This window comes from Scomber japonicus, chromosome 15 (assembly GCF_027409825.1).
Source record: "Scomber japonicus isolate fScoJap1 chromosome 15, fScoJap1.pri, whole genome shotgun sequence".
Lineage (NCBI taxonomy): Eukaryota > Metazoa > Chordata > Actinopteri > Scombriformes > Scombridae > Scomber > Scomber japonicus.
In genome coordinates this window covers 5,167,826-5,181,630 of record NC_070592.1, presented here as the reverse complement: position 1 = coordinate 5,181,630, position 13,805 = coordinate 5,167,826, and the positions used below count along the sequence as shown (strand labels likewise).

At 41.8% G+C, this 13,805-nt stretch overlaps 1 protein-coding gene across 5 annotated transcripts in view; it reads left to right on the top strand.

Moving 5' to 3' along the window:
* cacng7a (calcium channel, voltage-dependent, gamma subunit 7a) overlaps window positions 1–4,122 on the top strand; it is a 36,924-nt gene extending 32,802 nt beyond the window's left edge. Inside the window, exons 5-6 of one of the 5 annotated variants that reach the window (XM_053334957.1) lie at window positions 3,577–3,794; window positions 4,056–4,122. In XM_053334957.1, the coding sequence (XP_053190932.1) occupies window positions 3,577–3,794; window positions 4,056–4,122 (285 nt within the window). Of the gene's footprint in view, window positions 1–3,576 lie in introns of all 5 variants that reach the window. The other 4 variants (XM_053334956.1, XM_053334955.1, XM_053334954.1 and 1 more) reach the window with 4 other exon arrangements.
* The last annotated feature ends 9,683 nt before the right edge of the window (window positions 4,123–13,805 follow it).

Here is a 13,805-nt window from a genome sequence, read left to right as displayed (position 1 = left end):
CTCTCACACACACACACACACACACACACACACACACACCAACACATTCTCATGTTTCAGGGCGGTTGTAGCAACGTTGTTGTGGATGAATAGTCAATGAGCTGTGAAGACTCAGCGGATTTCCCCCCCGTGCTAAAACATGCATACATTTCTGATAATGGCTCATTCTGCGGAGGAGCGTCGAGCCTTTTTGTCAACTCTCTGCAAAAAATTATCATGAATTTATTTTAATTTCTTCCTCTCCTGATGGCGGCGCGTTAAGGGAGAAAGATGATGCTGACTGTGGCGTTTTCATAAAAGCTGTTTTCATCAGAGAATTTGCTGAAAACTTGAATTTTTATGCATGAAAATTGATTTTTTTTTTTTTTTTAAAGTCTTCTCCTCTTGATTTCTCTATTTTGCCTTTATGCATTTATTTATCTATCAAATCCACTTCATGTGCATAACTTTCTATTAATCATCATAATCAATCATAACTAGAGCTGTTTAAAATGTCCAGTTATGCATAAAAGTGTAGCGGTTGCCATGGTAACCTAACATTAACTTTACCTATCAGATCCACTTTACTGTATGTGCATAACTTTCTATCAATCATAACCAAAGCTGTTTAAAATGTCCAATAATGCATAAAAGTGTAGTGGTTGCCATGGTAACCTAACATTAACTTTACCTATCAGATCCACTTTACTGTATGTGCATAACTTTCTATCAATCATAACCAAAGCTGTTTAAAAATGTCCAATAATGCATAAAAGTGTAGCGGTTGCCATGGGAACCTGACATTAACTTTTATCTATCAGATCCACTTTACTGTATGTGCACAACTTTCTATCAATCATCATAATCAATCATAACCAGAGCTGTTTAAAACGTTTAAAATGTCCAATTATGCATAAAAGTGTAGCAGTTGCCATGGTAACCTGACATTAACTTTATCCATCAGATCCACTTTACTTTATGTGCATAACTTTCTACCAATCATCATAATCAATCATAACCAGAGCTGTTTAAAATGTTTAAAATGTCCAATTATGCATAAAAATGTAGCGGTTGTCATGGTAACCTAACATAAAACAATAAAAAAAAAAAGATTTACAAAATATGAATCGCCTGCAGGAGTGAGAATATTCATAAAGACGTCATAAAACCAGTAATAAAAGCTTGAAAGCCTCCTCCAGGGATTCACAATCATCTAAATATACTTTTTTATGTTTAATAGAAGATGATTAGAAATGTTTATTTATTTATTTTAAATGTTTAATATGTATCTGTATTATGGATTTATTTTTTTTTTAGATGTGATGAGTCACAGTTATTGCTGCAGTTCCTGAGAAACTCTTCATAACTGCAGCTTGACTCATATAAAGTAAAGTTAGGATAATGTTTGGTGCAGTTACAGATTTAACAGAGCTATATGTCATTTAGAAAAGCTGCAGTTTGTTTCTTAAGAATCTAAATATTTACTTTTTATGAACTGTTAATCACAATCTCACTCATTTTCTAGCCAGACTGACAATGAATAGATGGATGGATTGTCTCCTTGTCTCCTTGTCTCCTCCCTCCTTTTCTCCTTGTCTCCTCCCTCCCTGTCTCCTTGTCTCCTCCCTCCTTGTCACCTTGTCTCCTCCCTCTTTGTCTCCTTGTCTCCTCCCTCCCTGTCTCCTTGTCTCCTCCCTCCCTGACTCCTTGTCTCCTCCCTCCCTGACTCCTTGTCTCCTCCCTCTTTGTCTCCTTGTCTCCTCCCTCCCTGGCTCCTCCCTCCCTGTCTCATTGTCTCCTCCCTCCTTGTCTCCTCCTTGTCTCCTTGTGTCCTCCCTCCTTGTCTCCTTCCTCCTTGTCTCCTCCCTCCCTGTCTCCTTGTCTCCTCCCTCTTTGTCTCCTTGTCTCCTCCCTCCCTGTCTCATTGTCTCCTCCCTCCCTGGCTCCTCCCTCCCTGTCTCATTGTCTCCTCCCTCCTTGTCTCCTCCTTGTCTCCTTGTGTCCTCCCTCCTTGTCTCCTTCCTCCTTGTCTCCTCCCTCCCTGTCTCCTTGTCTCCTCCCTCTTTGTCTCCTTGTCTCCTCCCTCCCTGTCTCCTCCCTCCCTGTCTCATTGTCTCCTCCCTCCTTGCTGCAGTTCCTGAGAAACTCTTCATACAGTAGATGCTGTATTTCTGAAAAGTTAAAGAGCAGTCTCCTCCCTCCTTATCTCCTTGTCTCCTCCCTCCCTGTCTCCTTGTCTCCTCCCTCCTTGTCTCCTTGTCTCCTCCCTCCTTGTCTCCTCCCTCCTTTTCTCCTTGTCTCATCCCTCCTTATCTCCTCCCTCCTTGTCTCCTCCCTCTTTGCTGCAGTTCCTGAGAAACTCTTCATACAGTAGATGCTGTATTTCTGTAAAGTTAAAGAGCAGTCTCCTCCCTCCTTATCTCCTTGTCTCCTCCCTCCCTGTCTCCTTGTCTCCTCCCTCCCTGTCTCCTTGTCTCTTCCCTCCTTGTCTCCTTGTCTCCTCCCTCCTTGTCTCCTCCCTCCTTGCTGCAGTTCCTGAGAAACTCTTTATACAGTAGATGCTGTATTTCTAAGAAGTTAAAGAGCAGTCTCCTCCCTCCTTGCCTCCTCCCTTCTTGTCTTCTCCCTCCCTGTCTCCTTGTCTCCTCCCTCCCTGTCTCCTTGACTCATATATAAAGTAAAGTTAGGACACAACAGGCTTTACGTCATTTAGCAGAGCCTGCAGTTTAAAACATACACAGTGGACCAACGTGCTGCACAGAAGAATAAATTAAAGACATACAGTTTGGTGCAAGGAGCGAGGGATCTGGTTAAAAGGAGTCCAGGTTGAATCTGAATCAGCTGACTGTCAAACAGCTGCAGGTGTTAATGTTCATCTTTCCCTGGAGAAAGGAAACGAGGAAGGGAGGGAAGGAACGAAGGACAGAAGGAAGGAAGAAAGGGGGATGGAGGAAGGAAAGAAGGAAGGCAAGAAAGAGAGAAGGGGGGAGGGAGGAAGGAAGGACAGATGGAAGGAAGGAAGGAAGGAAGGAAGGAGGAAAGGAAGAAAGGAGGGAAAGAAGGGAATGAAGGAGGAAAGGAAGAAGGAAGGGAGGTGGGAGGGAGGAAAGAAGGAAGGGAGGAAAGAGAGAGAGAGGGAGGGAGGGAGGGAGGAAGGACAGATGGAAGGAAGGAAGGAAGGAAGGAGGAAAGGAAGAAAGGAGAGAGGAAGGAAGGTAGGAAAGGAAAGAAGGAAGGGAGGTGGGAGGGAGGAAAGAAGGAAGGGAGGAAAGAGAGAGGAAGGAAAGAAAGAGAGAGAGAAGGAGGGAGGGAGGGAGGAAGGAAAGAAGGAAGGAAGAAAGGAGGGAGGAAGGAGGAAAGAAGGAAGGGAGGAAAGAGAGAGGAAGGAAAGAAAGAGAGAAGGAGGGAAGGAGGAAGGAAGGACAGATGGAAGGAAGGAAGGAAGGAAGGAAGGGAGGAAAGAAGGAACATTCAAAACAGACAGGGACAATTTGACCCGGGAGGACAACAGGAAGGTTAAGGGACAATAAAAGCAACTGAACTGGAGGCAGAAAACACATCTCAGTAATCTGTGTATGTTTGTGTGTGACACCCCAGGGTGCAGGAGTGATGTCCGTCTACCTCTTCATGAAGCGCTACGCCGAGGAGGAGCTGTACCGACCCCACCCGACCCTCTACCGCCCCCGCATGTCCGACTGCAGCGACTACAGCGGCCAGTTCCTCCACCCGGACTCCTGGCCTCCACCTCAGCGAGGCCGCAGCCCCTCCGACGTCTCCTCTGACATTTCCATCCAGCTCAACCAAACTCCGCCCCCGCAGCCCCCACCCAAGGGTGGCAGCAGCTCCCAGCCGACCCCCTCCTCTTCAGGTCCGTCCTCCGCAGCCAGCTACCAGCTCCAGCCGGCCTCCTCCTCCTCCACCTCCTCCTCTTACCCCCATCCCCTCCATCCGGCTGCCACCTCTACCTTACCAAGGGTGTCACACGCTCACGCCCACACCCATGGTCACCCTCACCCTCAGCCCCACCCTCACCCTCACCCGAGCGGACCCCCACCCCAGTCGATGCCAATGGCGGGGCCGCCCTCGCACGTTCCTCCACCTCGCTACCACACGCACATGCGGATGAGCGCCTCGCCATGCTAGAAAGGAGGGGGAAAACTTGGGTGGGGGGGGTTGGGAGGAGGAGGGGTGATGCAATGGGTGATTTGGGGGTGGGGGGGGGGGTGGGGGGTATTAGATTGGCTCTGTTCCAGCTGTTACACACCATCAAGACAAAAACACACACTCCAACAGAAATCCTGTACCCTCGCAGTGTGTGGGAGGAGGGATGCAGCGGAGAGGATGAAAGAGGGAGGAGATCAAAAAAAAAAAAAAAAAAAAAAAAGAGGGAAGAGGGGGAGGAAGGGGGGAGGGGGAGAGAAGAGAGGCAGGTGGGCTGAGAGATGATGATGACTCACCGCCGATGCCGAGCCTCGAGCCTCCGAGCCTCCGAGACGAAGACAGACACTTAACAAAACTTTTGAACACGCTGGGAGGGAACATGGGAGGGGCGGGAGTGACGGGTACATTCATCTTCATCATCATCATCATCAGGGCCGTGATACACAGGCGACAGTGTGAAGCAGCACAGGAAACAGGAAACAGGAAACAGGAAGCTGAACCAATCCCCAAAAGCAAAGGGGGGAAAAAAAAGAAAAACAATATATCTGATATAAATGTATTATCATTTCTTCAAAGAGAAGGACTCAAGCTTCCTGTTTTTCTTTTGAAGATCACTTAGATTAAAAAATAAAATCACCTATCATATTTATTTATTTTTTTTCATTTGATGGACAAGGTTGGGAAGATTTATTTTATTACTTCTTGTTTACTTTCAAAATAAAAGTTTTTAACCCTCCTGTTGTGTTCGAGTCAAGGAAGGAAGGGAGGGAGGAAGGGAGTAAAGGAAAGAAGGCAGGGAGGGAGGAAGGAAGGAAGGAAGGAGAGAGAAAGGAAGGAACGACAGAAGGAAGAAAGGGGGATGGAGGACGGAAGGAAGGAAGGAAGGGAGGAAAGGAAATAAGGTAGGAAGGAAGGGTGGAGGAAAAAAGGAAGGAAGGATGGAGGAAAGAAAGAAGGTAGGAGGGAGGGAGGGAAGAAAGAAGGAAGGAAGGTAGGAGGGAGGGAGGAAGGAAGGAAGGAAGGAAGGACAAAGGAAGGAAGGATGGAACGACGGAGGAAAGAAGTAAGGAAGGAAAGAAGGTAGGAGGGAGGGAGGGAGGAAAGAAGGAGAGAAGAAGAAAGAGAGGAAGGTAGGGGGGAGGAAGGACAGAAGGAAGGAAGAAAGGGAGACGGAGGAAGGGAAGAAAGAGAGAAGGAGGAAGGAAGGAAGAAAGGAAGAAAGGAAGGAAGGAAGGAACAGTCAAAACAGATGGGTCAATTTGACCCGGGAGGACGACAGGAAGGTTAAATAGAAAGCAGATTGCTGTTACTATGGCATTTATTTCATTTTTTGGGGGTTAAAAACATCAAACAGGCATCACACAGTAAATACACATGAAAATTAATAAAGATATAAAACATATTTTTAAATAACCTGTATACCTTAATGTGAAGAGATTTATTCAAGATGCAAAAATGTGATATAGAACAAAATATAAATATATATATATGTATATTTCTGCCCTCACTGTTAATTAATAGTTGGGCTGGGCAATACAATACTCTCATTTGATTACATTGAAATACTGAAATTTTATATATTTGCATGAAAACGACTGAATCACAGAATCATGATTTTAAGTTCTCAACATGGGAAAATAATTTATAGATCATTACGAGTCTGAAAAGTTATATTAACCCTTAAACAGGCCTTACTAGTTATGTCATTTGCACCTAAAGGAAGGAAGGAAGGAAGGAAAGGAGGGAGGAAGGGAAGGAAGGAAAGGAAGGAGGGAGGGAGGAAGGGAGGAAGAAGGAAGGAAAGGAAGGAGGGAGGGAGGAAGGAAGGAAGGTAGGAAGGAAAGGAGGGAAGAAGGAAGGAAGGTAGGAAGGAAAGGAGGGAAGAAGGAAGGAAAGGAAGGGAGGAAGAAGGAAGGAAGGAAAGGAAGGAGGGAGGGAGGAAGGAAGGTAGGAAGGAAAGGAGGGAAGAAGGAAGGAAGGTAGGAAGGAAAGGAGGGAAGAAGGAAGGAAAGGAAGGGAGGAAGAAGGAAGGAAGGAAAGGAAGGAGGGAGGGAGGAAGGAAGGAAGGTAGGAAGGAAAGGAGGGAAGAAGGAAGGAAGGTAGGAAGGAAAGGAGGAAGGAAGGTAGGAAGGAAAGGAGGGAAGAAGGAAGGAAAGGAAGGAGGGAGGGAGAAGGATGGAAAGGAGGGAGGGAGGGAGAAAGGAAGGGAGGGAGGGAGGGAGAACAGATGAAGGAAGGAAGAACAGATGAAGGAAGGAAGAAAGGACAGAAAGAGGGAACATTTACCCTAACAGCTGAACTTAGATCTGAGGAAGGAAGGAAGGACAGATGAAGGAAGGAAGGAAGGAAGGAAGGAAGGAAGGACCCGGGAGGACAACAAGAAGGTTAAGGATTAAAGGTTAAAGGAGGTTTAAGGGTTAAAGTGAGACATGAACCATTAAAGGCCGCTACACACTGTGATGTTGCAGGTTTATTGCACGTCACAACTGTGCAGGACGAGTCTGAAATGTTTTATAATGCTAATCAGCTATATATCAGCATATTCTGAGTTGGTTTCTATAAAGGCCTTTAAAATGGCAGGAAACTAACAATATATTAGATTATTTCAAATTAAAAGCGCATATGTCCCTAAAATGAATATATAGGTATGTTAATGGGTTCAGTTTTCTGTCCCAGTTTGTTATAATAATTGATTTCTTTTTAAAGAATGACATCATGCATCATGCAGCAGTGTACTGATGGTGACCTGTTACACTTCCTGTTGCACTTCCTGTTGCACTTCCTGTGAGCTGATACAGGCTCAATATAAGATTTTTAGCACCACGTCTCATCCCAAGCATGAAGAAAAATAATTAATCAAACTATATAAACCTCTAATTTTCCCATTTTATAGCCAATTTAAGCTGAAATATCATCTAAGTGTTTCCAACTCATGTTATAATGAGAAAAAACTGATTTTAATGAGACACTTTTATTTTGTGAAATAAAAAAATAAAAAATAAAAAAAAATTGTGATATTAAAAAGATTCAGTGATAAATTGTTATTACCAGAAATGCTTCCTGGTGTATATTTAGTAATAATAAGAACATATATCAGAATTACATGAGATTAAAATAAATTAAATTGTGAATAATCTTATTTTGAAAGAAAACAATCAATATTTTAGCCCATTCCTACTCAAATAATCTTCATATTTAACCTCCAAAAAAAGCTTTTATTAGCTTATTTTAATAAGACATAACAAAATAAAGTGAATTATCTTTGTACCTATAATTAAATCATGAATAATCTAATAAATCTAAAATATTACAAAATCTAACCTCTGAACTTTTTTTTTTACGATGCATTTGCCACATTGATTTTAACCCAATTATGATTTTCATTACTTCCCAATCCTGTTCATGGAAATGTGCATTTTAAAAAGAAACACCACTATGATAGAATATATATTATAATATTATTAATAATCAGTATTGCTTACAACTTTTGCCCTTGTACCATGACCTACGAACACTTCTATATACTGTACACTCCCAGAGGAACACTGTATATGCATAGAGATTTATACTTCACCTGTATAGTCCTTCTTCTTCTTCTCCTTCTTCTTCTTCTTCTACTATTACTTCTTCTTCTACTTATCCTTCTTCTTCTTCTTCTTCTTCTTCTTCTTCTTCTTCTTCTTCTTCTTCTACTATTTCTACTTCTACTTCTCCTTCTTCTTCTTCTCCTCCTTCTCCTTCTCCTTCTCCTCCTTCTTCTTCTCCTCCTCCTCCTCCTCCTCCTCCTCCTCCTCCTCCTCCTCCTTCTTCTTCTTCTTCTTCTTCTTCTTCTCATCCTTCTCCTCCTCCTCCTCCTCCTTCTTCTTCTCATCCTTCTCCTCCTCCTCCTCCTCCTCCCCCTCCTCCTTCTTCTTCTTCTCATCCTACTCCTCCTCCTCCTTCTTCTTCTTCTCATCCTACTCCTCCTCCTCCATCTTCTTCTTCTCATCCTTCTCCTCCTCCTCCTCCTCCTCCTCGTTCTTCTTCTTCTCCTCCTTCTCCTTCTTCTTCTTCTCATCCTCATCCTCCTCCTCCTCCTCGTCCTCCTCCTCCTTCTTCTTCTCCTCCTTCTTCTTCTTCTTCTCCTTCTTCTCCTCCTTCTTCTTCTTCTCCTTCTCCTCCTCCTCCTTCTCCTTCTCCTCCTTCTTCTTCTTCTTCTTCTCCTCCTCCTCCTCCTCCTCCTCCTCCTCCTCCTCCTCCTTCTTCTTCTCATCCTCCTCCTCCTCCTCGTCCTCCTCCTCCTCCTTCTTCTTCTCCTCCTCCTTCTTCTTCTTCTCCTTCTTCTCCTCCTTCTCCTCCTTCTTCTTCTCCTCCTCCTCCTTCTTCTTCTTCTCCTCCTTCTTCTTCTTCTTCTCCTTCTTCTCCTCCTTCTTCTTCTTCTTCTCCTTCTTCTCCTCCTCCTCCTCTTTCTCCTCCTCCTCCTCCTTCTCCTCTTCCTCCTCCTCCTTCTTCTTCTCTTTCTTCTTCTTCTACTATTTCTACTTCTACTTTTACTTCTTCTTCTCCTTCTTCTTCTTCTTCTACTACTTCTACTTCTACTTCTCCTTCTTCTTCTTCCCTCTGAAAAATGTTACGAAGATTTAATCACATCTCGAATCTCAATCACGTCTATCGCGGGGTTGTAAATATCTACCGTGTGTTTTAGGTGTTTTAGCTAATGAATTTTCTAAGCTGTTTCTATTTCGAGAGGAAAAAGCTTCGAGGATGAATGTTTAACCATTTTTTTTTCGTGGGATTGAAAAAAAAAACTGAAGACGTCTGAAGTTTATCCTGAGAGACTTTTTGTCGAGCACAGTCGCGGAGTAGGAGGAGGAGTCATTTAAAACCAAACAGGGATTTGCTCTGGAAGCTTTGACGCTGTCGGAGCGAGGATGACATTTTAATGAAGTGTGTGTGTGTAGCCTACTGTACATAATAATCTAACATGCAGATATTTAATAGAGATAACGAACCTCGTGAAGCCAGGAGCAGATTATATTCCATTTAAATCCTTTCAATTAATCTTCCTGTTAAATTAACCTCCCGTAATGTTTTGATTGTTCCTTCCTTCCTTCCTTCCTTCCTTCCTTCCTTCCTCCCTCCTTCTCTCTTTCTTTCCTTCCTCTCTTTCCTCCCTTCCTTCCTTTATTCCTTCCTTCCACTTTTCCTTTTTCCCTCCCTCCTTCCTTCTTTCCTTTCTCCGTCCTTCCTTCCTTCCTTCCTTCTTTCCTGTCCTCCCTTCCTTCCTCCCTCCTTTTCCTTCTTTCTTTCTCCCTTCTTTCCTCCGTCTCTCTTTCTTTCCTTCCTCTCTCTTTCCTCCCTTACTCCTTTCCTTCCTCCATTCCTCTTTCTTTCCTTCCTCCCTCTTTCCTCCTTTCCTTCCTCCTGTCCCTCCTTCCTTCCTCCCTCCTTTACTTCCTTCTTCCTTTCCTTCCTTCTGCCCTCCCTCCTTTCCTTCTTTCTTCCTCCATCCTTCCTTCCTCCCTCCCTTCCTTCCTTCCTCCGTTGACTCGAGGACAACAGGAGGGTTAAGAAGATAAAACTTCCTTCCTTCCTCCTCCCTCCTTTCCTTCCTTCCTCCCTCCCTCCTTTCCTTCCTTCTTCCATCCTTCCTTCCTCCCTCCCTTCCTTCCTTCCTTGACTCGAGGACAACAGGAGGGTTAAGAAGATAAAACTTATAAATGCTCTAAATAGTATTTTTTATTCATTTGACTGAAAACGTGCTTCCTGAATTGACTCAATGAGATGAAATGGAATCCGACTCTTCCTGGTTTTATATTTAAAAAGGAATCAAAAGGTTTATAAAAGGAGTTATAAAAGAGCAGAAATTGTACTTTTTTTGATGAGCTTATGGGAAGCAAACTGAAAAAAAAACCTGAGTGCACTGTGACAGATGGGATGCAATCAACCTCACCTTCTGCTTTTCATCTATTATTAATGCAAAGCTACCTTCGGGGAAAAGTTTTTTTATCTGATGTGCTCGAATGGAAAATAAAAAAAAACCCCAACGTCCCTCAATAAGATTAATGACGGCCGCTTCAGTGTCAGGGTCCTTTGGTCTCACTGTCATCACTTACTGGGACAGTTGGACAGAATAGAGCCATCGTTAGACTGACCATGATAAATTAAAGTGTCCGCTGTGTAAAAAAATTAAAAAAAAGGACTTTTGAGCAGCGAAAAGTTACATAGAGGTTTGATAGGAAGTTGGTTTAACCCTTTACATACTGTTCATAGTCAGATTTGACCCATTTTTACATCAGAGAGCAGATAAATTACTTCTTCTTTTAGCCTGAAATTAAATATCTTCCCATAATGAGACCCAGAATATACAAAAAAAGAGGAAATATAGACTCTTTTATTTATTCTACTTCCTTTTCATCACCTCACTTTATCCTTTATCTTTATCCTCACTAATTGGCTGATTGGTTCGCCCTCTTTCACCTCTAATTATCCTGATTGTGTTCCCCAGGTAAATTCAGATCCTTATATAACCCTTTACATACTGTTCATAGTCAAATTTGACCCATTTTTACATCAGAGAGCAGACAAACTACTTCTTCTTTTAGGCTGAAATTTCTTCCCATAATGAGACCCAGAATATACAAAAAAAGGGAAAATATATTTGACACATATTCATCCAAGATTTCAATTTAATTCATCTTAATCTGGAGGGAAAAAAACTGGTTTGGATTTCTATAGTCAGACTTCAACAACAATGCAGTAAAGATTCACTATTTTTCTTTTATTTTTTTATTTTTTTTATTTTTTTATCCTAACTAATTGTCCTGATTGTGTTCACGTGTTACACTAGAGCCTTATTTAACACCTTTACATACTGTTCTGGGTCCAATTTAACCCGTTTTTACATCAGAGAGCTGTAAAAATACTTTTTTCTTTTACCCAGAATATACAAAAAAGGATATATATATTTGATGCATATTCATCCAAGATTTCAAGAATGTTCTTTCTTCACCTTTAATCTGGAGAAAAACATGTCAGACTTTAAGATTCCCTATTTTTCTTTTATTTATTCTACTTCCTTTTCATCACTTCCTTTTTTTGTCCTCACTAATTTTCCTTTTCATCACTTCCTTTTTTTGTCCTCACTAATTGTCCTAAAAACCCATTTTTACATCCTAGAGCTGTAAAAATACTTTTTTTTTAGCCTGAAATTTGATATCTTCCCCTAATGTGACCCAGAATATACAAAAAATTAAATATATTTGACACATATTCATCCAAAATGTCATTCTTCACATTTAATTAAATTAATTGAAACAGCTCTCATGTTTTAATGTAACATTGAACCATAATATAGTGTATTTAATATACTTAATAAAGTCTCTTTGCTCTCTGAAAGCTTCCTTAAGGAATAAATCCTGTTTATCTGTCACTGATGAGCTCTTTATGAAGGATTTATGGTTTAAAAAGTTTGTTATAGAGACTAATTATGAGAGGAAGTCAGAATATGAACAGTATGTGAGGGTTAACAGACTCTGTCAACTATAAAAAACAATCTTATCTTTAATTTTTTAATAGTTTTGGGGTGGAAAATTAGGAAATGCTCGATTGGGAGATTGTGGAAAGTAATTGTTGGCTGTATTAAATCATAGTCCAACAATAATCCAAACCAGCAGTATCCCCATTAAAGGCACAGTAAGGTGTATCAGACCCCAAAACGTTTATACCCTTCGGTCATTGCATGGGCATTACCACACATACCACACTTAAAGGAAGATTTTCCACCAGATTTGTGGAAACCATTTGCAGAGATTTGCTCCCATTCAGTCTTTAAAAGCATTAGTGAGTTCAGCCAGAAGGCGATATTAAGGGATTTGATCCGGCTTCCTGTCGGCAGTCCAGTTCATCCCAAAGATATATTAGTGCAGGCGGGTCAAGGTCCCCGAAACCAAACTGGGAAAAGTCTATGTTGTTGGACAGAGCAAGTATGTATTATAGCAGTGGTGTTCAACTCTGCTCCTGGAGAGATACTGCAATGGATGTTTTAGGTTTCTCCTCAATCTAACAAGCCCTTTGATGAGCTTCAACTGCTTTACAACCAGGCGGGGAGCTCCGATCCTCTGAAATGAGGCCAACCAGGAAGTAACTTAGAGCTGCATTCTATCAAAAGGCCACCAGGGGGCGACCGTCTCTATACAAGTCAATGGAGAATTCACCAACTTCTCACTTGATTTCTAACCTCAGTAAACGTTTTCAAAATGTGTTTATGGTCTCAATCGCTAGTTTAAAGCCTTCTTCAATGCAGTATGATGTTCATTTGGGACATTTTGGCCTCCCTGATTTTATATGTGACGATAAAGCAGGGTATGCATTAGGGCGTGGCTACGTCCTGATTGACAGGTTGATTGACCAATGTCCTCAAGATCCAGCCCTCGCAACCATAGCAACCTCCCCGCACCGCCCATGCCCCCCGCCTCATGCCCCATTTTGGGCTGCAATACCCAAAGTGGCCACTAGGGGAACATTGCTGACACATTATTATACAGTAGCTCTTTTAATACATCCACAATCCATGGGTATTTTACATATTGAAGCAGGAAGGAAGGGTTTAGTTGGAAGCACACTGTTGTCTAAAAAAATATATTCGTATGCTATAGCGTTAAGAAAAAACCTATAAAGTTTCAGGGCTTTTGCATAATTATCTTTGTGTACAGTGATTGACATTTGTCCTAAATGGCACAGGAATCCAAGAGGCTTTTTTTCAGTTAGACTCCCATTGAAGCTCTCATGTTGCACAGTGACTTTTAATCCCGTATATTTAAAAAAAGACTGCTTGATTTTTTTGTAGCATATTAAACACTAATGCCCTCAGGACAGCAGGGCATTTGTTTGTAGCCATTTTTAGACCTATATACGAGGAGAGGGGGAAAAAATAAAAAAAAATGTTATGCTTACAACCTGTGGTACTGTTAAAGAAGAACAGTGTAGCAATGAACTGCAGTGTTAGCATCTTTTATGAATATTTGCTATGTAAAAGTTAAACTAGGAAAATCATTTAGCAGCCGAGAGCTTTTTTTTTCGCTGTTTTTTGAGATGTTTATTTTATAATTGCCAAAGCTGAGCATTCTTGCTATGTAGTGAACAAACACACACACACACATTACAAACACACACATTACAAATACACACATACACACACAAAAGACCAGTTCATCCTCAAAAAAAAGAAAAAAAACGACAATATACTGTAGGTCGAAAATTCAGCTGACAACAATGACATCATCATCGAGCTGCTGTGGTAATTATGACCGACAGTAAGCGATGATGTCATTATATTAAAAAAAAAAAAGAAAAAAAAAAAGACAAATTTCCTTTTTAATAGGAGGACGACGAAAAGTGGACTTAGCTGGAGACAGGAGACGGATATATATTCGCCTTCCTCGTCTCTAGCCACGAGTGTCATGTTTCAGGAGACAGTTTACTGTTGCCATGACGATGAGGATTGCCTACAACATTTTAAAAGGAAGTAGGAGTAACTATAACCCATGTCATGTTTCAGGGACAGTTAAACAGTTTACTGTTGCCATGACGATAAGGATTGCCTACAACATTTTAAAAGGAAGTAGGAGTAACTAAAACCCATGTCATGTTTCAGGAGACAGTTTACTGTTGCCATGACGATGAGG